This window comes from Bos indicus x Bos taurus, chromosome 22 (genome assembly GCF_003369695.1).
Source record: "Bos indicus x Bos taurus breed Angus x Brahman F1 hybrid chromosome 22, Bos_hybrid_MaternalHap_v2.0, whole genome shotgun sequence".
In the NCBI taxonomy this organism is placed as follows: domain Eukaryota; kingdom Metazoa; phylum Chordata; class Mammalia; order Artiodactyla; family Bovidae; genus Bos; species Bos indicus x Bos taurus.
Genome location: NC_040097.1, coordinates 38790812 through 38817343, shown reverse-complemented (window position 1 = coordinate 38817343; position 26532 = coordinate 38790812). Strand labels below are relative to the sequence as shown.

The 26532-nt window shown below is 41.1% G+C and overlaps 1 protein-coding gene across 1 annotated transcript; it reads right to left on the bottom strand.

The window, feature by feature from the left end:
* Positions 1-5555: 5555 nt before the first annotated feature.
* LOC113880535 (histone-lysine N-methyltransferase SETMAR) lies at positions 5556-16458 on the bottom strand. Its single transcript, XM_027522811.1, has 2 exons — positions 16219-16458; positions 5556-9592 (listed from the first exon to the last, which is right to left on the bottom strand). The coding sequence occupies exons 1-2, from the start codon at positions 16333-16335 to the stop codon at positions 8789-8791; spliced, it is 921 nt and encodes a 306-aa protein (XP_027378612.1). The 5' UTR covers positions 16336-16458; the 3' UTR covers positions 5556-8788.
* Between the last annotated feature and the right edge of the window lie 10074 nt (positions 16459-26532).

Here is a 26532-nt window from a genome sequence, read left to right as displayed (position 1 = left end):
GAATCAATGAATGAATGAATAACAGAATTCTTTAGGTGACTGGGTGGATCAGCCAGAACTACTTCCCAAGTACTCGTCTTGGGGAAGAAAAGTAAGGACCAAGTGTCAGGTTGTTTATAAAGCTACACTGATATCATTTTAAGAACTGCTGAGATATTTTAAGAGATTATATGCGCTCCTCCCCACATTCCCTGCACCTTCTCTTTCAGAAAAGGTGGTGGTAGTGAATATTAGTTGATTGTAAAATCCTCTTACTAAACCAAAAAAATCAACAATTTAGTAACCAGAATGGTTGTAAACTAGTCAAAAATTTGGGAGCAATTTCTGCAGAGAAAGGTAGGGTACTGGGAGGGTCTGGGGTTTGCCAAAGATCAAAGATTAGTCTCTGAACCATCCTTAATTTCCACACTTGATGGAGTTGAGAATGCATTTCAGTGAGTGTACAGTTGGTGGAGTGGGAAAGAGGTAGACTGGTTACTGGAAAGGAAAGGAGAAAGAAGTTATTTTTAAGAGTTGGGAAAGACAGGAGAAACAGGAGACAGACACTTCCAAAATAAACGACAAAAACCCCCACTTTGCTGTGAGGGTAAATGGAAGTTCTAATTGAGGGGATTCAGTTCAGTTCAGTCTCTCAGTCGTGTTTGACTCTTTGCGAGCCCATGAATCGCAGCACACCAGGCCTCCCTGTCTATCACCAACTCCCGGAGTTCACCCAAACTCATGTCCATCGAGTCAGTGATGCCATCCAGCTATCTCATCCTCTGTTGTCCCCTTCTCCTCCTGCCACCAATCCCTCCCAGCATCAGAGTCTTTTCCAGTGAGTCAACTCTTCGCATGAGGTGGCCAAAGTATTGGAGTTTCAGCTTCAAAATCAGTCCTTCCAATGAACACCCAGGACTGATCTCCTTTAGGATGGACTGGTTGAATCTCCTTGAAGTCCAAGGGACTCTCAAGAGTCTTCTCCAACACCACAGTTCAAAAGCATCAGTTCTTTGGCGCTCAGCTTTCTTCACAGTCCAACTCTCACATCTGTACATGACCACAGGAAAAACCATAGCCTTGACTAGACAGACCTTTGTTGGCAACATAATGTCTCTGCTTTTAAATTATGTTTAATATAGGCTAGGCAAATACATTTCACATTTGTTTGGAAGCACTTTTCTGTATCTACCTACTCTGCACAAATGCCTAGAGGTAGTGGTAGGTTAGAAAAAGACAGAGTGGTCTGGGGGTGGAGGGTGGGGGGAGGGTGGTCTGGTCGGAGGGGCACGTGGTGAGCAGAGGCCATGGGCCATGCGGGGTTGGAGTTAGTGGCTTCAGCCCTTTTTAATTGGCTGCCCTTGTAAACAGGGAGCATTGAATATGTCTAAACCAGAAGACTAATCGAAGTACACAGCAGGGATAGTATTGAGGTACGTCAGATGATTTATATTTTCCCAGTTCAACCATGGAGACTTGGCAGTGAGGACAAGGCTGGGCAGGTGGTTGGAGGAAGATGAACGACAAGGAGACAGCAGGCTGATGGAAGTGATGGCTAGCCACAGACCGAAACAGGAGTAGGAGGGAAGGAAGGAAGAAGAGACAGGGAAATAGAACTGCTGGCTCTCTTGTTACTTTAGCTGCCTGGGAGCCTTGTAAACAGGTAGCCTGGGAGATGGAGTATAAGAATACCAACAGTATCCAAAAAGACAATCCAGAGTATTTTGCAAAAAAAGGCAAGGGTAAGAACAATTTAAAGTAAAATCATACACACACACACACCCTTCCAATGCCCTCTGAAGGTAAGAACAACTTAAAGTAAAATCACACACACACACCTTCTAGTGCCCTCTGAAGGTAAAGTTAAGCAACCTGCTTCTTTAAGCTTCTTCCAGAAGGGAAGGGGAAGACGAGAGCATGGCTTTTCAAGTTGGACCTCAGAGAGAGATGAGTGAGAGATGAGGTGGAGACGGAGGCAGGGGCCATCTGGTCACTTTGAGCACTTTGGGCTCTATCCTGAGTGGGATAAGAAGTCATCGAAGGGTTTGAAGGCAGAGGATGCCCTGTGGGGATGGTGAGGCTGTGGCTGAGAAGAAATCATGGATGCCTGGAATGCAACAGTAACGGGGCAAAACAATAGATTTGAGAGATGCGTAGGGCAGGGAATGTATAGCACTTGGTGACTGATTATTTATGGGGAAGAGAAGGAAGAGTCACAGATGACTTGTAGTTTTGGGCAGTGAGGCAAAAAGTAATGCCATTAACTGAGTAACAATATATACAAAGATCGCAAGGCTTTTTATCATCCCAGGGAAATTCCAAATAATTATAAAGTAAAAGGGATGATGAACTAGAGGGGTGGAATGGAGTGGGGATGGAGTTTCAAGAGGAAGGCGATATCTATGTATGATTATGACTGATTCACGTTGATGTATGGCAGAGACCACCTCGACATTGTAAAGCAATTATCCTCAAAGTAAAAGTAAACTCCAAGGATGTTCTTCACATACTCTTCATAATTTGGCTATAATTAAATGATCAAAGACAAGTGTTCTTTTAATTAATTGATTAACAGACCTCCTTTGGGAACTTACACTTCCACATTTACCACCAAGAGAGACTTACCATTATATGGAATCTAAATGAATCTTGACTGTGATAATATAATTGCTTGTGTTTGGTTCTGTGTAGCACAGTGTAAACCCAGAAATATGCCTGTAATGATAACCAAATTTATATGGTACTTTACAGCCTATATAAATCCACTATTTTCTGTGAGTCCCATAACAACCTAGCCAGGGGAGCCAATTCCTTCCCTCCTTTATAAGCATCAAGGCCAGGACAGCTTGTGGAAGAACCATAGGCAATATGTCGAAATATTTAAAATTTATAAGTCCAGTTTGACAAAAATGTCTTCATAACCACAAAAATAGACATCATGTATAAAGTTACGGATTTTTATATGACTGAAGTTGGCAAAATATAATATATGATGAAATTTAATTATCCTTGGGCTTCACTTGTGGCTCAGCTGGTAAAGAATCTGTCTGCAATGTGGGAGACCTGGGTTCCATCCCTGGGTTGGGAAGATCCCCTGGAGAAGGGAAAGGCTACCCACTGCAGTATTCTGGCCTGGAGAATTCCATGGACTGTATGGGGTCGCAAAGAGTCGGACACAACTGAGTGACTTTCACTTATCCTTGTTCATTCCTGGCATCAAGTTGAGTTGGCAATGCTTGGATGGATAATAAAATAATGACCTGTGTGATTCATAATTTTTTACATAATTATTCTAAAGGATCGATTTTTCTTATCTTCCTTTCAGTAAAATCATAAATTGTGCTATTATAAACTGGATTTTCACATGGTTGATGTCCTGTTAACAGTGATGCCAAATGAGACACATCTTTTTTGAGTCAGTGTAGCTCTTCAATAGTCTTTTTAAAATTAAGTTTGAGAAAACTTCACTGTACTGAAACAGAGTTGAAAATAAATTATGAAATTTACTTATCACGTCCATTTAATGATATTATTTCTGATGAATTATCATTGTAGAAAAAGATGTTAACTTCGTCACATAAACTGCTATCACTTGTCATTTTAATTATCTCTTTAATGAAAAAAATGAGAACCATGTAATGTGAAGAACCAATATCAAACTTCTAGACACACACATCTGCAAATTTAAAAGTAGTATTAATTACAAAATATTTGCCTCCGTGTGCAACTGTAATGCATACTGTGCTAATTTGTAAGAAACCACACAAACCACTGGAACGACAACTCAAACAGAAAGAAAAACAAGAAGACTGATATGCAATACTACAAGGAACCCTACTTTGTTATTTAAGAATGGCATTCATGTTGAGAGGAAGGATCTGACTAATTAATCAATCTATCCATGTTCTTACCAAACTAAGTACTTCTACTGTTTAAAATCTTGCTGCCTTGTGAGCAGAGTCTATCTCTGATAGTGGTGATGGCCACAAAAAAATCACATTAGAGGTAGTATAATGTAATCACATTGGATGTTTTGTTTTGAGGACATGAATAAAGCAAGTGGAGAAGCATTTCCCTGGGTTCTGAGAGTGCTTATTCCTGAGAGTTCAGAGTTACAGGTTACCAGTTTCCATGTGAGAGGCACCCATATCGTCTTTCTTTTTCTTATGACAGCTTTTTTTTTGGGGGGGGGAATATAAATTTATTTAATTGGAGGCTAATTACTTTACAATATTGTATTGGTTTTGCCATACATCAACATGAATCCGCCACGGGTGTTTGAAAGTGTTAAGTCGCTCTGTTGTGTCCGACTCTTCGACCCCATGGACTGTAGCCTGCCAGGTTGCTCTGTCCATGGAATTTCCCAGGCAAGAATACTGGAATGGGTTGCCATGCCCTTCTCCAGGCGATCTTCCCGACCCAGAGATCAAACCTGTGTCTCCTGCATTGCAGGCAGATTCTTTACCATCTGAGCCACTAGGAGATAGAATTCACATAACATGATACTCACCCCTTGCAAGTGGTTTTTCATATATTCACCCTAAAAGTAAACTCTGAACCCATTACCAGTCACCTCCTGTACCTCTCTCTCCACCAGCCCCTGGCAAAAATTAATCTACTTAACGTGTCTATGGAATTATTCTGGACATCTCATATAAATAGGATCATATAATTTGTGGCTGTTTGTGTCTGGCTTCTTTCATTTAACATATTTTCAGCATTTAACTGTGTTGTGGCATTGTCAGCACTTCATTGCTTTTTATAGCTGAATACTCTGTGATATGGATATCACATTTTGTTTATTCATTTATAAGTCAGTGGACATTCGGGTTTGTGTACTATTTGACTATTACAAATAATGCCACTGTGAAGGTTTGCATACAAGTTTTTGTGGGACATGTTTTCATTTCTCTTGGGTCCACACCTAGGATTGGAGTTACTAGGACATGCGGTTACTCTATGCCCAGTGTTTTAAGGAACTAATCAAATGACTTTACAAAGTAGTTGTGCAATTTTACAACTCTACCAGCAAAATAGGAAAGTTCTAATTTCTCCACATGCTTGTCAACACGTGTAGTTGCCTTTTTCATTATAGCTGTTAGTGCTGCATTATCGTTTAAACCCTTTACAAGTGTTAACTTATTTGTCCTCTCAATAGTGCTATATCCAGAAAAGGGAATTCAGAGGTTCAGTAACTTGCTGAACACTCAGGCACTGGAGAGTGGCGGAGCCGTAACAAGCAATATGTTACACAAAGAAAACTCTGGGCACTCAAGGGAATGATAAAAATTTGGGGAGACTTTCACCTCTTTTAAATGAGATCTTCCTGAATTTAAGATAAAACTATTCTATGTAAGATAGGCTCCTGTTGATGTATACTTAATCCACTTCTGACTTATGTTTCAGAGTTAGGCTGTATTGGGGCTCAATATTGAAAACAAAAGGGAGTAAAATAATCTCTGAATATTCATTTCAATTAAGGCAAAATTTTCCATTTAGTCAAGAATAAAATATACTAGCCACTGATATTAATATTTCATGATTATTAATTTGAAATTTTAAAAAGACTTCAAAAGTTGTGTTCTCCAAGTATGTTCTTTATTATTCTTGGGCAAAAACAATTTCTGAAGTACATATTTGCATATTCTTAATGAATTCAGTGGAAATTGACATAAGAGCCATTTTTACATTTTTATGTTTTAATTACATGAATACACATAACACCTTTTAAAATTCTAATTTTATAATTTATATTGTAAAAAGAGACATGATTGACTTTCATTTTATATATTTTTATAATAATCAAACAGAAGTATATCTTTTAATATTTGCTCTCAAAAGTATAAATGTCAGCTTTTTTAGGAACATAGCAATTAAGTAAATACAATTAATTCAGTGCCTATAAAAGATGTGGAAGAGTCTTCAACTGTTACTTTGGGAATCTGATTTCCAGGTGCATGTGTGCTCAGTCATATACTGTAGCCCACCAGGCTCTTCCATCCATGGGATTCTCCAGGCAAGAATACTGGAGTGGGTTGCCCTGCCCTCCTCCAGGAGATCTTCCTGATCCAGGGATGTGAACCTCTGACTCGTAATGTCTACCTGAATTGGCAGGTAGATTCTTTCCCACTAGCGCCACCTGATTTCCAGGACTGTGTGCTGTTTAAGAATACACTTGTGTATGAGTACAAAAAACTCCAAGGCTGAGTTGTCTTTGGAAGAGACATCAGGATGGAAGATACTGCTCATTTCCTAACTGCTTATACAGAGACAGTGATATTCAGTAGATAAGGAGCAGAGGGAAGAAGGAAAAGGTATTTGTAGAATCAGTGACCCACTCACGTTCCTTCTGACCATTTCCTTATTATGTTGTTAAATTTTATCTTTACTTTTTTTTGACCACAGCACATAGCATGCAGGATCTTAGTTCGCTGACCAGAGATCAAACCCGCATTCCCTGCAGTGGAAGCATGGAATCTTAACCTGGACAACCAGGGAAGTCTCTCCTTATTGCTTCTTAAGTACCTCATTTACTTGAAGCACTTGAAAGGCCATTTTAAAGTTCAGGTTACAAGTTGCCTTACAAAAAGCAGGACTGCTTCAGAGGAAACAGAGTTACAGAGGAAGGTTGGTAGGAAGAAATTATTAGTTTGGAGGAAAAAACCTGTTCTCTTTTAGAACAGATTTGTATGTTTGTAGTTTGGGGCATTTTATGTGTATATAGTGTCATTTGTTCATAGGGAATCATTCCTGATGATGTTGTATGGATATGTACACTGTAACATAGTTATTACTTTTAACAGTTTCATTCAGATATAATTCACATACCATACATTCCGTTCACTTAAATGTGCAATCCTTTTTATGATATATAGGAGTACAATGTTATATATAATATGGGACCCTATGATATACCTTTTAAAGCTCAGTCTCTTGGTGGTAGAGTTTAAAGAAAAGTTTAAAGTACAAGAAAAATTATAGGGCTCAAGTAATTATTTTAGCTTTCAAAAAGTCTAATAAACCTCCACAGTAGCTTTGTTTTTGCTTTAAGGAAGCAAACACTTTTGCTTTAAGGAAGGAAGTTAGAGATGTTTGCCTCTCCAGAAGTTTAAATGCAATTATAAAATTTCTATCACCTTCAGTGGTGTGGACAGTGTTATTTTCATGTTGTTAAAACACGGAGTGAAACTGTTTGAAGTTCTGAAGCATAACTTCATAAATTTTCCAGTATAGCCATGGTATATAGCAAAAATTTTACAGTTTGTTTCCTTTTATGACTTTTGGTTATACACATGGAAGTCATTCTCATGGTTATAGTTTTCACTGTCGGTGGTGATCATTAGGGTTTTAGTAGGTGATAATCAATCATGTCCTTTTCCTTGATTTATTTAGCAACAAATGAGAAATAAAATGCAGGAGTCAGACAGAAATGAAAATATCAGCTTTATTGCTGATGAAATGGATTGTAAAGCAAGGCTTAGGTATATAGCTGTAAAGGCTTCCTTGGATCATTGATTAGGTTCGGTGCTAGTACTGGAAAATTCAAAATAACAGTGGCATCAATGATGGAAAGACTGTTTCGCACCTAAAAGTCCAGAGGGGTCAGATCAAGACTGGTACAGAGCATTGCCCAATATACCATCCCCAGACTCCTTTCAGTGTTGCTGCTTTGCTGTGTGTGGTTTCCTTTTCATTTAGGGGACTAGGATGCATGCTCCAGCTCCAGTTATCATGTATACCTTACAGCCAAGAAGAAAAAAGAGGTAGGTAATGGAAGGATGTCTCAATTTAAGGACACATTTTCCCTCATATTCCACTAACTGCAACATAGTCCCTTAGACACATCCAACTAGGAAAAATGAGTACAGTAACATATGAATGAGTTCTGTTCCAAGAGTTAATAAGTCCAATTTGTTCATTAAGTCCAACAAAGTTAGCCTAGGTACCCAACTAACACGGGCTTCCCGGGTGGTGGTAGTGATAAAGAATCCATCTGCCAATCCAAGAGACACAGGCGAGTCAGGTTCGATCCCTAGGTCAGGAAGATCCCCTGGAGGAGGAAAAGGCAACCCACTCCAGAATTCTTGCCTGGAAAATTCCACGGACAGAGGAAGGAGCCTGGTGGGCTATAGTCCATGGGGTCACAAAGAGTTGGACATAACTGAGCACACACCCAACTAAAACAATTGACTATAAAGTACTGTACTGTGGTAGGTTTATAATACTTTTCACACAAATACATAAAAAACAAACATACACACAAAATAAAACATTTTTAATCTTACAGTACAGTACCTTGAGAAGTACATTAGTGCAGTACAATAGCTGGCATACAGGGGCTGGCACTGAGTGCATAGGCCAGGAGAGTTACTGACTAAAGGAGGTGAGTGATGGTAGAGCTGAAGCTTCATCAGCAATAGGAGATGGAGGGCAAGCTGCAACTTCACTCACACCTGACGTTGATGGAATGCATGTTTGCATCTTTGACAGTTTGGAACTTGAAGGTTTGCATGTAGAGTACTTACTATGTTCTCGATAGTCACATACCCAGCTAAAAACTGAGAATTCTGATAGGAAGGGAGAGAGTGTTGCTGGACAATCTGTAGTCTGTGCCACATTCCCAAATTAAACTTACGCAGCCAGGCAACCACTGGCCTCCCGTAGAGGAAGGGGTGAGTGAGCTGCTTACTGGAGAGTAGGGACCAACCTCGAGGGTAAGTTGCTTATAAGAAGGGAACCCAGGAAGGGCTGAGTCAACAAGCTTGGTTCCTTCTCATGCTCTTCCACTGCGAGGCCAGACACATTTCTCCTATGCTCTTCCTTCCTCACTCGTGTCTGGCTTTTCTGTGGGGCAGTACAGGGAGCTGTCATAGGGCAGGAACGCAGCACATGATCTGGCACCACAATAACAAGGTTTCCTTAATTTCCCATTATCTAACCTTTCTTTGTCTTCACTATGCATTAGATTAAGAAATCTTCCTGAGTAGTCATAAGAGAGTTCTTCTTCTGGCAGAATGTCTCTGGCTGCAAAAAGTGCCAACTTTGGTACCATCGAGTCTATTCGGACAGGAATCATCAACAGGTTTGGCTCACAAGAATGGTTAAGGAATCTTCCAATATTTCCTATAGAGGCAGGATCCACAAATGTTTCCATTACCTGCCCATTATAGACATGCTCCCTGATGGCTATAATGTAATTCGAATCATGTATTGTTTGTAACTGAACTCTTCTCTGCACTTCAGAGATTCCTAACACCTCACCGGCATATTCACAGACAAACCGTCCTTTTGGTATGAAGTCCAGGGTACGAAGTCCCCAGCCTTTGTGATCCGTCTTGAACACCTGGAGGTGGAACTGCAGACCCCACTGGACCACTCTGTTCCTGCAGCGCTCGCTGCACTGGCACAGGACATTGCACTCGAAAACTGGCTCAGCGCACTTTGCTTCGGATCCTATATCTCTGAGGCATGAACGATCGTCATAGTTATTCTCATGACGGAGACAGGAACAAGTACCAGGGAGGCAGGGAGTTTTGAGACAAGCACATCCAGGAAAGGTTATTTGAGAGGGATCTGTATCTGCTCCAGGCCCAGCTACGTGATCAGGAGTATACTGCAAAAAGCAGAAACACTGTAAGTCAGCATGGTACGTCATATATCTCATCTGTATTTCAAGCAGCTCTTGCTGAGACACTTCCCGATTCCAACAAACAGAACAAAAATGACAAAATATATTAAAATATTGTCTGAAAACATCTCCAATTTAAAAAAAAACAAGGTTATTTCTTAGACTTAAAATTCGGTGGTTTCCTTTTAGGTATTGGAATAACACTAGGAAAAAATTATGTATTTTCCCTGGTGGCTCAGATGGTAAAGCGTCTGCCCGCAATGCAGGAGACCTGGGTTCAATCCCTGGGCCAGGAAGATCCCCTGGAGAAGGAAATGGCAACCCACTCCAGTACTCTTGCCTAGAAAATTCAATGGATGGAGGAGCCTGGTGGGCTACAGTCCATGGGGTTGCAAAGAGTCAGACATGACTGAATGACTTCACTTTCTTTCTTATCAGATATTGGAAATTTTGTAATCCATTTTGTTTCCCTCTTGGCTTTAAGTGTCAGGAAAATTGGTGCTGAATTTAGTTTTTGAAAACAGCTAAGTATTTTCTCTTTGGTTTTTGATCTCTTTTACATTTATCTGATAATATACATGTACATATATATTTTTATTGTGAGCTACCTGAGATCTTTAGGATAAGAAAGTCATAAATGATAAATCAATGACCTTTCGCAGAGTCTTCCATTGATTTTTTGAAAGAATTTTTAAAATGTGAAGATTACTTAAACTCATATACTCTTTCATCTTTTTAAAAACACTGTTACCTTGTAGTTCTACTTGAGTCTTCACAATGTTCAAAGCAGAAATTTGGCAAAAAACTTGCAGACAGAATTTGAAAACTGGTTATATAATAGCAATAGATACTGAAATTTATTGTAGATATATTGTATACATATATACACAATAGAAATCTTGTTCATATTAAGTGTGAAAGGGATAAAACAAAAAAGTTTCTTGGTCTTTTAAATGTATCTGTCTTTTCAAAATGTCACATTTATAAGATGTTACGAAAAATAAGTCCTAACTTTAAAATTTGTGTGAAGCCTTACCTCCAGTTATTTCCTCACTGGCAGAAAGAAGCATGTTCTCAAACCCTGAAGATCAAAGTTTCTCTGGTAAGCCCAGCGTATTTCTTTATATATAGAGTAATTCATTGACTTATACTTGTTTTGTTTCAAAAAGGAACTTTTTAATGAGACTTAGAAAGAAGTAAGATAAACAAACAACAGATAAGGAAAGTAAGGTGAAGTGAAAAATAAGTCAAGCGAGCTTAGATACCTAAGTGTGCAGCAGAAGTAGACTGGACATCCGGCTGTGCGCCAGGATAGTCAAAGAGGGAAATGTGGTTAGATGTATGGCTTGTACTGTCCTAAGGAACAGTCTTACTGTTCAGAAGCATTGACTTTTTCCATTATGGAGACGGGAGAGAAATGTCACCAATGAGTCTGTCAAATTGTTCTTTTCTAGGAAGCAGTTTCATGGACTGCTTTTCATCTCCTTCATTCTGACCCTCAGGAAAGGCTGTTGGCATGCTGCCACAGCCTGTCAGCAAGAGACCAGTTGAATAGCCTGTAGTAATTCAGGGATTGATTTTAGTGCATCCAGAGGAACATTTGAACAACCTAGCTTGCAGTCAGTTTTCTATTAATACTGTGTCAATACTTTCAGAAAAAGTATTGAACAGCATGTAGTTACACTCCCTGTGGAGGCCTCGGAGGAGCTATGCAGTTAGGTGCAGAATCCTATATTTTAAAAAACGCTGAGCAGGGGTGAAGGATTGACATCCTCCTGTGAAAGAATGGTGAGTGGGTGTACCTGCGGGGGAAGGCCAATACTGCTTAAAAAGTGATTTGTGGGTGGAGAGCGGAAATAGCTTCTCTTGTTTGTGTGGGTTCTTACAGCTTTAGCTTGGCAGAGGTGTCCTAAAAGGATAAAGGATGGCTTAGAAAAACATACCCTATCAATCAGATTCAGTGACTACTGTCTTATACAGAATCTACTTCCAGATTTTAAGAGTCAACTTTGAAATGGTTACTGAGGCATTTTAAGAAGTGCTTGTAAAATGAAGACTTTACTATCACTTTGTTAAACTGTTCATGAAGAATTCTTTTCAATTGATGAGTTTTTAAAGGTACATATGGGCTTCCCTGGTGTCTGAGACAGTAAAGAATCTGCCTGTAATGCAGGAGACCAGGGTTTCATCCCTGGGTCAGGAAAATCCCCTGGAGAAGGGAATGGCTACCTACTCCAGTATTTTTACCTGGAGAATCTCATGGACAGAGGAGCCATGGGGTCGCAAAGAGTCAGACACGACTGAGCAACTAACACTTTCACTTTTCATTAAAGGTGCATATAATTTTAATGTATTATAGAAATCACTAAACTCTAAGGCGATTTTCTTTTTTGACACAGATGTATGTGTTGTATGTGCTTAGTCCCTCAGTCATGTCTGACTCTCTGTGACGCCATGGACTGTAGCCTGCCAGGCTCCTTGGTCCATGGGATTTCCCAGCCAAGAATACTGGAGTGGGTTGCCAGTCCTCTTCCATGGGATCGTCCTAACCCAGGGATCGAACCCATGTCTCCTGTAGCTGCTGCATTGCAAGCAGACTCTTTACCACTGAGCCACAGGGGAAACCCTCTTACAGGGGTTGCTAAACTATAGAGTATCTACCAGGCATTCCTAAGATCTAGCACAGACATTCGACCTACTGAGTGTGTGGCCCACCACAGGACATGGGAGCAGGGGTGTGAGGTGGGGAGGTGGTAGAAATATCTGATGATAGCTTGAGCGTTCTGGATCCAGAGATGCCTATAGTTACTGCTCTTGGACTTTGCTGTTATGTGGGGCAATTGCTTCCCTTTTTTGCCTGAGTCAGTTTGTATTGTATTTATGTTTCTTACAAACAAATGAGTCTTGACTAATACCCCAGGGTGAAAGCTGAGCATGGTTCCAGGAAATGGCTGGAAAATTTAGTTAAAGATATAAACGCTAATAAGCAATGAGGTCTCCAGCTGGGAAGTGAGATGACAGCAAAGCGGGCGGGAGGCCAGCCAGAAACTCTGTGACTGCTGCCTGGAACTCTGGGCAAGCAATAGAGAACTTCTTAATGCAGAACATGGAATGTCCCAGAGGAGACTCGCACAGGTCCAGGCTCGTATTAGCACCATGACTTACATAGCAAGTGACTTGCTAAACTTTAGGTTAGCAACTATAAATCAGGGATAATAGCTATATTCGAGGGGGGAAGGTTCTCAAGAAATTTAATTAACATAATATTGTACTCTGTGTCAGCCGCTTCATACTTTTAAAATAGTCACTTTCTTAAATTCTTCTAGATATTATTTCTAGATTTTTATATTTAAAACATCATATATTTCTGGCATATTACTTAAGCTCTCTAAACATTCCCTTCCTATCTTCTCTCTCTTACAGGTTGCTATGAAGGAAATAAATGTGAAAAACCACATAAAAAGCTTACTCCAGTGGCTGGCTCATAAGTGTTAAATATGAATTATACAGTAGCCATTTAGTAGTGGTGGGAAAAAAAACAAACAAACAGGTTCTGCAGCTAAACCTCTAGGTTTAAACATACTCAAACCAAAATATGTGTGGGAAACCATATGATTATCTTCCTACCTCCATTACTTAGCCATCTGGAGCAGGGAATACCAAGAGCTGACCCAGTACAGACTGTCTTCATTCATCAGTAAATACTGCCTTATTGTCTACTCTATGCACATGTTCCACTGGGTCGCAAAAAAGTGGGACACCACTTAGCGACTTACCAACAAACAACATGCACGTGCTGGGGTTTAGAAAGAATCACTCAGAAAAACAGAAAAGAGGACATAGGATTTTTATCACTTTTTCAGTTGTCACAACATAAGTTTACTTTTTCCATGTATGTATCAAAGCACAAAATTGATCAGGTAAGAGTTGGAAATAAATACAAAATGATCAGTTCAAAATGCACTAGAAACCAGATCCTTGAAGAACTGGGTGGAGAATTCACGTTTTTTGACAGAAAACTTAACAGAAAATTTTTTATAAACACAGCCACCCAAGAAGCCAAAATGCAAAGAGAAGACTGTTAAAGAGTAAATATACCTCCTTGGCTATCCTCATATACAATTAATTTCTCCCTTCTCTGAACTATGTGTGCACTTATTAATAGCATGAACTTTGGAATCTTAAGTGGCACAGACTGTCAGGCTCTCTGGTTGTACTAAGTGTGGAGGTCTGACCCTTCTAACAAGTATATGTATCTTAAGGAAAGGCATGGTCATGAGGTTTGGGGTATGGAATGGTGATAGGTGTTGGGTTCCTATCCATGGTACTAGGCACAGAGCAGGTGACTTAGGGAATGTTATTTGACTGCTTAATTTCAGCTCTTAATAATTTCTGATTGGAAAACTGATGTTTTTGAGTCACATTCCATACCACAGCCCCAGAAACTAAAACATGTCATTGCACAATATTCCAGGCTTAAACCCTAGGCCTCAATTCTGGATTTTAAGGGAGTGCTGTGAAAATCTTCATTCCTTTTTTGGTTGTTTTGAAACACCAGCTACAAGAATCTTTGTACTTGGCCTCTAGCCCCGTGAGTTTGTTTTTGCTCCAAGCAGCTATTAGGAGACTGTGAGCCAGATCATTCTTGTCAAGGCCAAGTTGAGACCTTAAAAAGGATATCTGAGGCTGGTTTTAGAAACCTGAAAACACGGCTAGATCCAGCTCTTAGTTCAAGAAAATCAGTTTATTTTCTACTTCTGTTGCAACACCGATAGCATTATGATGTGCTTGTTTCCAGAGTATCTGAATGTTCTTTTTGCCTTTTCATATAGGACCCAAAAGCAAACTAGACACAAAGTTATTTTTACCTTGAATTCTCTGTGCCTTAATTCTTATGTGTACATATGCCTGTGAAGATAGGGTTTGGGGCAAGCAAACTGTTTTGAGCTTTTGTAAGACTGGTATTGTGCTTCATGAATATATGGGAGCAAACTAGTTGAAGGCACTTTTAGACTTGTCATTACATGTTTCACAAATGCTTTAACTTCTTGGTAAGGCTATAAGCTTCTTAAGGAAGGGAGCTTGTCTTCTATTTGTAACTCTTAGTGGTCCCAGTGCTGTGCGCACAGCCAGGAAGCTAGAACACCATGGAATTGAGTCTTAGTTTCCTGATTTTCATTTATGCCCACCAACTGTAGGTGTAAGGATCAATCACAGGGCTTCCTCCACCCCACCCCAGTCCCATATAGTGCTTTCTGTATGCTCTTGTAAGCGCAAGGGCAGGAACTGTATTGTTACCATTTTATCTTCTATGCCTAGTTTAACATGCCAGGCACATTATAGGCACTCAGTTATTTTTTGAAGAAAGAAAACATAAATCAGTGTTTTTGACCAGGAATTTAGCAATGTTTGGTCTTCAATAAGCTTTTCGGGATCAGTGTTTAATATGGTGCTAGTCAACTGTATTATTAACCACAAACTGCCTAAGGCAGTTTGAGGAAAAATAACCATTTCCAACATGAATATCCTGCTCTACTCTTTGAAAACCGCTATGAATCTTTATTGTCTTATTTGATTCTCAAAATAACCCTAGGAAGAGGACAGGCAGGGTTTGATATTGATTATGGGTTTGACAAGGGGAATAGAACTTTTATTTTCATTTTGGAGATGAAGAAACTCAGGCTCTGAGACATGGCTAAGATGATAAACCCTGAAGCTAGCTCTCCTATATTTCCATGTACAGGGCTGTTTCCACTCCAACATTCTGTTTTGTGGGTTTTTTTTTTTTTTTTTTTGGTCATTCCTTGTTTCTTAAGCAACATGCAGGACAAGCTCAGAGAGAGTGAAAAGTTGGAGCAGAAAGGGCTTTGAGGTAATAATAGCAGTAAACATTTATTGAGTTCTTTCAGCAAACCAGGAACTGTATTTTACCTGTAATTCTCAAAGCAATCTGGAAAGAGGTACTATTATTTTAATAGCACATGAGAGGGCTCTGAAGGTTTAGCCGAGGCTATTTATATTTGCCAAAGCTCTCATAGCATGGAGGAAGCCTCAACTAAGTCTGACTCTAAAGGCTAAGTTTTTAATCATGACACTGGGATCTTAAAAACAAGACACCTGAGACCAGAGAGGCCAGTGATTTGCTCCCTATCTTTCAGTGAGTTCTGGGGACAGAACTAGGACAAAAAGCCAGGTTCTGGTTTTCTCTTAAGGGAACGGCCATTCTTAGGGTAGAAAAGACCTTGTAAAGATCACTGTGAAGGGTTAACTGAAAAAAAAAAACCGGAAACCTGACAATTTAAGATCTATTTCCACGAGCAGATAGCTGTGAGATTGAGTTAAGAAAAAAAAAAAAAAAAGGTAGAAAAACCTGAACAACCCGAAGCAAGCATGAGCGTCAACCATCGAAAGACGACCACTATAGGGTAACTGCGAAACGAGCGCGACGACCACCTACCCTACTAACACGCTTCCTGGAAAGGTGCCAGCCCAGACTCCGACTCTGCGCACGCAGCGCGCGAGACCGCCTAGCCCCGCCCCACAGAAAACGATGCCGGCCACGCCCTCGGGGGCCGCGCGCGGCTCTCGGGCCAGCCGAGCCCCGCCCCTACCTGAAAGGGCTCAGGCTCCGCCCCTGGGGGCCAGGCGCTCACAGGCAGATTTTCAAGGCCACGCGCAACGTCCAGCTGGCCCTTCAAGGCCTCAGGCACCTCCTCACACGTTGCCATTGTGTCAGGGCCAGTTCTTCAGGGCCTTAGTGGCCGTTTTGCCCCGACACGGTGCTCCTACCACCTAGACCTCTTGAGCCTCGCAGAGGACGCTGGGAGTCTAGCCCTGGGGGCCCCACAGCCTCATGGGAGCGGTAGTTTTTATACCGAAGCTCACGAGTGGCTCCTCCCTCCACGCTCAGCCTTCCTTCACTTTATGGTCTGGCTCACTTTTTGCTTTGAGTCAGACGCACAGAAAGTAATACAAAACCTTCTAAGGTACGGACAGAGCTTTGGGGACGCAGTGAAGTCTTTGACGTTTTCCTGTGCGCCCAGGGAGGGCTTTCGCGCCGAGGTCGTTTGTCCGTGGCTGAGGGTTTGGAAGTTTTACCTGGCGCGGGGCGGGGAGGGGCGCGCCCTACGCTGAGGTGGGGAAGGCACCCCCTGGGTCTCTGCAAACCTGAAATTTGTGGAGCGGCTCCGGGGCGTGTGACGGGGATTGTGCTTGGAAGCCAGGTAGCCTGACCTGGCATCGGAAGTCTGTGTAGGGTCCGCGCGCTCCCTGACTGGAATCTGTGTTCCCTGTTGACGTCCCCTGCTCTGAGAAAACCAAGCCTGGTCCCGCAAAAGGATGCCGATAATATCAAAATTGCTGAATCCAAAGGAATACTTTGAACTTTCCCAAAGTGCGTCGACTCGACTGTTCTGCTGCTTCTATGTGAAACCCTCTCACAGATTGTGGGGGCCCCGTCCTGGGTGCCCTTGCCTTGCGCAGACCGTCTTTACTGTCCTGTCCTCGGGCGTGACTGAAATGGGGCCGTTGTCACAGGTTTCTCTTAGGCCCCCTTTCTCACCTTCTCTAGGATTCCTCAGTGATAGCATCTACTTTTTGGCTTCAGATACTCTTATAAAAGTATTAGGGTTTCAGCTCAGCTGAAGATGGATTCCAGTGGTGGATCACTTCAGTTCACTCGCTCAGTTCTATCTGACTCTTTGCTGCCTGCTGCAGTCCATGGGGTCGCAAAGTCGGACAGGACTGAGCAACTGAACTGGACTGCAGCACGCCAGACTTCCCTGTCCATCACCAATCTGGGAGTCTACTCAAACTCCTGTCCATCACATTGGTGATGCCATCCAACCATCTTATCCTCTGTCATTCCTTTCTCCTCCCGCCTTCAATCTTTCCCAGCATCAGGGTCTTTTCAGATGAGTCAGTTGTTCGGATCAGGTGGCCAAAGTATTGGAGTTTCAGCTTCAACATCAGTCCTTCCATGAATATTAAGGACTGATTTCCTTTAAGGTGGACTGGTTGGATCTCCTTGCTGTCCAAGGGACTCCCAAGAGTCTTCTTTTGAACCACAGTTCAAAAGCATCAATTCTTCGGCACTCAGCTTTCTTTCTAGTCCAACTCTCACACCTATACATGACTACTGGAAAAACCATAGGTTTGACTAGATGGACCTTTGTTGGCAAAGTAATCTCTCTGCTTTTTAATATGCTGTCTAGGTTGGTCATAGCTTTTCTTCCAAAGAGCAAGCATCCTTTGATTTCATGGCTGCAGTCACCATATGCAGTGATTTTGGAGCCAAAAAATAGAAAGTCTGTCACTGTTTCCACTGTTTCCCCATCTATTTGCCATGAAGTGATGGGACCAGGTGCCATGATCTTAGTTCTCTGAATGTTGAGTTTTAAGCCAACTTTTTCACTCTCCTCTTTCACTTTCATCAAGAGGCTCTTTAGTTCTTCTTCACTTTCCGCCATAAGGGTGGTGTCATCTGCATATCTGAGGTTACTGATATTTTTCCTGGCAATCTTGACGCTGGGCTGGATGAAGCACAAGCTGTAATCAAGATTGCCAGGAGAAATATCAATAACCTCAGATATGCAGATGACACCACCCTTATGGCAGAAAGTGAAGAAAAACTAAAGAGCCTCTTGATGAAAGTGAGAGAAGAGAGTGAAAAAGTTGGCTTAAAACTTAACATTCAGAAAACTAAGATTGTGGCATCTGGTCCCATCACTTCATGGCAAATAGATGGGGAGACAGTGGAAACAGTGAGAGACTATTTTGCGGGGCTCCGAAATCACTGCAGATGATGATTGCAGCCATGAAATCAGAAGATGCTTGGTCCTTGAAAGAAAAGTTATAACCAACCTGCTGCTGCTAAGTCACTTCAGTCATATCTGACTCTGTGTGACCCCATAGATGGCAGCCCACTAGGCTCCTCTGTCCCTGGAATTCTCCAGGCAAGAATACTGGAGTGGGTTGCCATTTCCTTCTCCAATGCGTGAAAGTGAAAAGTGAAAGTGAAGTTACTCAGTCGTGTCCAACTCTTCCAGACCCCATGGACTGCAGCCTACCAGGCTCCCTGGTCCATGGGATTTTCCAGGCAAGAGTACTGGAGTGGGTTGCCGTCTCCTTCTCCAATGACCAACCTAGACAGCATATTAAAAGGCAAAAACATTACTTTACCAACAAAGGTCCGTCTAGTCAAAGCTATGGTTTTTCCAGTAGTCATGTATAGATGTAAGAGTTGGACTAGAAAGAAAGCAGAGTGCCAAAGAATTGATGCTTTTGAACTATGGTGTTGGAGAAGACTCTTGAGTGTCCTTTGGACTGCACTAAGATCCAACCAGTCCATTCTAAAGGAAATCAGTCCTGAATGTTCATTGGAAGGACTGATGCTGAAGCTGAAACTCCAATAGTTTGGCCACCTGATGCAAAGACCTGACTCATTTGAAAAGACCCTGATGCTGGGTAAGATTGAAGGCAGGAGAAGAAGGGGACAACAGAGGATGAGATGGTTGGATGGCATCACAGACTTAATGGACATGATTTTGAGTGAGCTCCAGTGATGGACAGGGAGGCTTGGCGTGCTGCAGTACATGAGGTCGCAAAGAGTCGGACATAACTGAGTGGCTGAACTGAACTGAACTGATTCTGGGAAAGATTGAGGGTGGGAGGAGAAGAGGACTACAGAGGATGAGATAATTTGATGGCTTCACCGACACAATGGACATGAGTTTGAGTAGACTCCAGGAATTGGTGATGGACAGGGAAGCGGGCGTGCTGCAGTCCATTGGGTCACAAAGAGCTGGACATGACTGAGTGACTGAACTGAACTGAACTGAAATATTCAGTCTGGCAGGACTGTCATAAAGCCACACATGTCAGGTTCACTCCGAAGGTCACAGCCTGCCGCCCCAGAGGCTTCAGATGTTCTTTGGGAATAGCGCATGCAGTTATCACACAATAGATGATTACACAGTAGGTTATAAATGCCTTAGTGTTCTTGTTTGTCTTCCCAGAGGATGATTCAAATGCAAGAGGAGATCCTTATTAATAGAAATTGGAATCATCCTGAATGAGGAGTCTTAAACGCCATTGGAAGTATAGGCTTGAATGTAGTTACCTAGTAAATATTTTATCAGACTTGGCTATGCACTTGCTCTTACCTAGGAGACAGTTGCTTAAGCAATGCAGTTGGTTAGAGTATAATTAAGGATGTAAGGAAGTTTTAGGTAAATTGAACAACAAAAGAAAGATCACTTGTAGGTGGGAAATTTGGAGAAAGCTTCATGGAGAAGGGGTTATTTGCCATAGGCCTTGAAGAATGAATAGGATTTATGAGATTAGGAAAGGGCATTGCAGGAGAAGAAACAGTAGGAGTAGAATAAAGAGAGAAATGTGTAGAGAAAAGGAAAATTTCATTTTAGATGATGGCGATCAGGTTCATTTCATTTTTCAGGAATTGTAAGCAATGAAGGAATTTGCAAATATCCAAAGAACATGCTGTTCTTTCATTTTAAGAAACGTTGGAACACTGATTACATGCACAATGCTACCTACCAATTTGGGGAGTGTACCCACGAAAAAGATATGGTGCCCAAGTAGAGCTTCCACTCCAGCACAGGACTATATAACATCCAGAAATTTATAAGAACTCAAAGAATGTTTTGAAAAAGGAATTATAGAACAGTGAGAAGAACCACACTTGTATTTCTAGATTATTATGCTGTTTTCCTTTTTGAGTTTTTTGGGAATATTGTCTGCCTTTTGGAAAAATTGTTTTGAAAGATCCATTCTGTTTTTTTTATATCTAAAGTTGTCAGTGATGGTGCTTCCAGTAAGATATTTAGTTCATGTCATCCCTTCATTTGTTTTTGTCTTTCTGGCAAAGGATTCCCAAGTATTGTAGATAGTGAGATTAAAGTAATGAAAGGATGTTTACAGGCTGATATAACCAATCTTCAGAGTGCCAAGTAGTCATTCATCTTTTCCAGGTATAAAAACTTATTTTATTTTCTCTGGACACTTGACTAGGAGCCTGAATCTTCAAAATTTGTTCTGAAAACCATTATGGCTATTTGGTGAAAAAAAATATATATCTCTGGACAATAATGAGTTGCCCAACTAATTATTAATAAGCCTTGGACCTGAAAATTATCTTGATTATTCAAATTTCTTTTGGCTTTTTCACTGGCAGAAGAGAAAATAATCTGATGAGTAACAGAGAAAAATATTAAAGGAAAAGAAAATAAAGCAATAGTATAAACTGTAATGTTTCATATGTTATTTGTAGCTCGATTCTGAAGTTTGACCATAATGGCCTTTAATTGATGCTTTCCTTAGGCCTTTTCTTTTTGCCTCTGTTTAAAAGAAGTTTTGCATGATTTTGTATTTAGAAGCCATTCTTTCATCAAAATCTAACTAGCATTATTTGAGCTTAATCAGAGATATATTTTATAGCCAATGATGGAAGGTCTACAGTTCAGTTCAGTTCAGTCGCTCAGTTGTGTCCAACTCTTTGCGACCCCATGAATTGCAGCACGCCAGGCCTCCCTGTCCATCACCAACTCCCGGAGTTCACTCAGACTCACGTCCATCGAGTCAGGGATGCCATCCAGCCATCTCATCCTCTGTTGTCCCCTTCTCCTCCTGCCCCCAATCCCTCCCAGCATCACAGTCTTTTCCAATGAGTCAACTCTTCGCATGAGGTGGCCAAAGTACTGGAGTTTCAGCTTTAGCATCATTCCTTCCAAAGAAGTCCCGGGACTGATCTCCTTCAGAATGGACTGGTTGGATCTCCTTGCAGTCCAAGGGACTCTCAAGAGTCTTCTCCAACACCACAGTTCAAAAGCATCAATACTTCGGCGCTCAGCCTTCTTCACAATCCAACTCTCACATCCATACATGACCACAGGAAAAACCATAGCCTTGACTAGACAGACCTTTGTTGGCAAAGTAATGTCAGCAGAAATTATATATTTATTGGTGTTAATGACTGCTTTAATAAAACAATTTTGAGCATCTTTGCTTTCTGATAACTGTCACTACTAGATATTAAGTCGGTTCAGTTCAGTTCAGTTCAGTCACTCAGTCGTGTCCAACTCTTTGCAACTCCGTGGACTGCAGCATACTGGGCTTCCTGTCTATTACCAACTCCCAGAGCTTGCTCAAACTCGTGTCCAATGAGTCGGTGATGTCATCCAACCATCTCATCCTCTGTCCCCTTCTCTTCCTGCCTTCAGTCTTTCCCAGCATCAGGGTCTTTTCCAATGAGTCAGTTCTTCACATCAGGTGGCCAAAGTATTGGAGTTTCAGCTTCAGCATCAGTCCTTCCAATGAATATTCAGGACTGATTTCCTTTAGAATGTACTGGTTGGATCTCTTTGTTGTCTCAAGTGTCTTCTCTAGCACCACAGTTTGAAAGCATCCACTCTTCATCATTCAGTATTCTTTATAGTCCAGTTTTGTTATGAGATTGCAGCAATTCAGTCACACTTTCAGGCTCCACTTCTAATTCTAGTTCTTTTGCTGTTTCCACTACATGTGTAGCTTCTTTCTCTACTGAAGTTTTGAACTCCTCAAAGTCATTAGGGGAGTTGGAATCAACTTCTTCCAAACTTCTGTTAATGTTGATATTTTGCACTTTTCCTATGAATAAGGAATATTGTTATTGACATCTGAAATGGTGACTCCTTTATAGAAAATTTTCAGTTTATTTTGTCCATATCCATCAGAGGAATCATTATCTATGACAGCTATGTTTTACACTATGTATTTCTTAGTATGACTTGAACATCAAAATTACTCCTTGATCTGTAGACTGCAGAATGGATATTGTGTTAGCAGGCAGGATAACAACATTAATCTTATTGTACATCTCCTTTAGAACTCTTGGGTGAGTAGATAGTAGGTGCATTGTCAATGAATAGTAATATTTTAAAAGGAATTTTTTTTCCCCTCTGAGCAGTAAGTCTCAACCATGGACTTAAAATACTCAGTAAATCTTGGTGTAAACAGATGTGCTGTCATCCAGACCTCGTTATTGCATTTGTACAGCACAGACAGAGTAGTTTTAGCATATTTCTAAAGAGCCTTATGATTTTCGGAATGGTAAATAAATACTGGCTTCAACTTTAAGTCACCAGCTGCTTGAGCCCCTGAAAAGAGAGTCAGCCTATCTTTTGAAGGTTGGAAGCCCAGGATTGATTTCTCCTCCCTAGCTAGTGAAGTCTTAGATGACACCTTCTAAAGTAAGATTATTTTGTCTGCATTGAAAATCTGTTTTTTAGTGTAGCCACTTTCAGTAATTATCTTAGCTGGATCTTCTGGATAACTTGCTGCAACTTCTTCATCAGTACTTCCTTCACCTTGCATTTTTATGTTATAGAAATGGCTTCTTTCCTTACACCTTACCAAACTTTTCTTCTGTAGTTTCCTTACCTCTCTCACCCTTCATAAAATTGAAGAGATTAGGCTTTAACTTAACGGAAATGACTGGCTTGATCTATCCAGACCACTCAAACGTTTTCCAAATCATCAATAATGCTGTTTCACTTTCTTATCATTTGTGTGTTCACTAGAATAGCATTTTAAATTTCCTTCTAGAACTTTTTCTTTGCATTAACAACTTAGAAAATTGTTTGGTGCAAGAGGCCTAGCTTATGTCTTCTTTTTACATGCCTTCCTGACTAAGTTTAATCATTTCTAGCTTTTTTTTGTCTGTGTGATAGGAAATAATTTTACTATATTTTATAGCTTTTTAAAAATTTAAACTTTTTATTTTATATTGAGGTATAGCTGATTAACAATGTTGTGATAGTTTCAGGTACTCAGCAATGTGACCCAGACATACATATACATCAGATACCCCTAAGTATCATCTGAGATCAGAATTCTTCTTACAGATCATACTGAATTTCAGTTTCTTGTAATTCTTCATTCCTCAACTTTCTATATCTGTACCAGCATTTTCTCTCTGGTAGCTTCCCAGCTGCAATTCTGATATTTGGAAGGAGAAAGGAAGTGAAATCAAAGAATACCAAGACTAATGCAAAGAATTCTACTCAAGTACCCAAGACTAACTGGCTAAATTATCTCTGGAGAAATGTTGATTATTCACACTTATTTTTAGATATTTCAGTGAGAAACGGAGAAGGCAATGGCACCCCACTTCAGTACTCTTGCCTGGAAAATCCCATGGACGGAGGAGCCTGGTAGGCTGCAGTCCATGGGGTCATGAAGAGTTGGACACGACTGAGCGACTTCACTTTCACTTTTCACTTTCATGCATTGGAGAAGGAAATGGCAACCCACTCCAGTGTTCTTGCCTGGAGAATCCCAGGGGCAGGGGAGCCTGGTGGGCTGCCGTCTGTGGGGTCGCACAGAGTCGGACACGACTGAAGCGACTTAGCAGCAGCAGCAGCAGCGGTGAGAAAAAATTTGGTGTGAAAAGAATCCTACAGAGGAAAAAACCCTTTCCTTTCCGTTATCTCTATAAGTGTTACTGTGTCAAAGTCAGTGTTGTTGCTCTGAGGAGATGATCTTTAGATATAAATCGAGGATACTGTGGAGATTCTTTTCCTGTCCCTGCCCCCCACAGTCCAGAAAGATCTTCCCCAATGTCCGCTGTAATGCCTGAAATCTCCGTTGTTAGAATTTCTCCTGTTTGTGATAAGCATTGTTTTCTCCCTGCAGTGATCTTTTAGAACACCATTATTCCTAGGAGAGGAAAAAAAAAAAAAAGATAAACATGTATATATCTTATTATCTTGCTCTCCTTCAGGATAAGGAGATACCTTGGGAAACCTGAGAATTTAAAGGAATTGAAGAGGAAGAGGCAAAAGATGCCCCACAGAGCAAATGAACATTTACTGAGCACTTACTAGATTCTCTGCTGCTGCTGCTGCTAAGTTGCTTCAGTCATGTCCCACTCTGTGTGACCCCATGGACGGCAGCCCACCAGGCTCCTCCATCCCTGGGATTCTCCAGGCAAGAACACTGGGGTGGGTTGCCATTTCCTTCTCTAGTAGTGTCCAAAAGTTTCTATGATGATAAAAATGTTCTGTACTAGCCATAGGTGATTGTTGGTTACTGGGATATGCTTAGTGTGACTGTAGAACTAAATTTAAAATTTATTTAATTTTAATATATCTAAATTTGATTTAAATAGCCACATGTAGTTAGTGCCTACTATATTGGGCAGCATATTTCTAGGCTTTATACTTCATACTATATACATTTTTTGTCTATATACATTTCTACATATTATATACATTGTATATATACATTTCTTGTCCATGAAGTAGGCAATATTATCTCTATTTAAAAAGTTTTGGGAATTGAAGTTCAGATAAATTAAGTAAATTACCTGGTGTGTTGTAGTCCATGGGGTTACAAAGGGTCGGACATGACTGTGTGACTTTCACTTCACTTCCATATGTATGACAGGTAGAATGGAATTTGGGCCCAGGTCTGAAACTGCCTGTAAAGACAAAGTTTCTCACCATTTGTGTTAACATATCTTAGCTATATTCAGAGACTGCCTTTCTTCCAGCTTGTTCAGTTGCTCAGTCACGTATGACTCTTTGCAACCCCATGGACTGTAGCACACCAGGCTTCCCTGTCCTTCACCATATCCTGGAGTTTGCTCAGACTCATGTCCATTGAGTTGGTGATGCCGTCCAACCATCTCTTCTTTGTCATCTCCTCCTTCTGTCTTCAATCTTTCCCAGCATCAGGGAAATGAGTCGGCTCTTTGCATCAGGTGGCCAAAATATTGGAGCTTCAGCTTAAGCATCAGATGAGATCAGATCAGTCACTCAGTCGTGTCCGACTCTTTGCGAACCCATGAATCGCAGCACGCCAGGCTTCCCTGTCCATCACCAACTCCCGGAGTTCACTCAGACTCACGTCCATCGAGTCAGTGATGCCATCCAGCCATCTCATCCTCTGTCGTCCCCTTCTCCGCCTGCCCCCAATCCCTCCCAGCATCAGAGTCTTTTCCAATGAGTCAACTCTTCGCATGAGGTGGCCAAAGTACTGGAGTTTCAGCTTTAGCATTATTCCCTCCAAAGAAATCCCAGGGCTGATCTCCTTCAGAATGGACTGGTTGGATCTCCTTGCAGCCCAAGGGACTCTCAAGAGTCTTCTCCAACACCACAGTTCAAAAGCATCAATTCTTTGGCGCTCAGCCTTCTTCACAGTCCAACTCTTACATCCATACATGACCACAGGAAAAACCATAGCCTTGACTGCATAAGTCCTTCAAATGAATATTTAGGGTTGATTTCCTTTAGGATTGACTGATTTGATCTCTTTGCTGCCCAAGAGATTCTGAAGGATCTTCTCCAACACCACAGTTGGAGGGTATCAATTCTTTGGTGCTCAGCCTTTTTTATTGTCCAGCTCTCTCATCCATACATGACTACTGGAAAAACCATAGCTTTAACTAGACAGACCTTTGTAGGCAAAGTAGTGTCTCTTCTTTTTAATATGCTGTCTGATTTGTCATGTCTTTTCTTCCAAGGAGCAAGCGTCTTTTAATTTCATGGCTGCAGTCACCATCCACAGTGATTTTGGAGCCCAATAAAATAAAGCCTGTCACTGTTTCCATTGTTTCCCCATCTATTTGCCATGAAGTGATGGGACCAGATGCCATGATCTTAGTTCTTTGGATGTTGAGTTTTAAGCCAATTTTTCACTCTCCTCTTTCACCTTTATCAAGAGGCTCTTCAATTCCTCTTCAATTTCTGCCATAAGGTTAGTGTCATCTGCGAATCTGAGGTTGTTGATATTTCTCCTGGCAATCTTGGTTTCAGCTTGTGCCTCATTCAGCCCTGCATTTCACATGATGTGCTCTGCATATAAGTTAAATAAGCAGGGTGACAATATACACCCTTGATGTACCCCATTCCCAATTTTGAACCAAC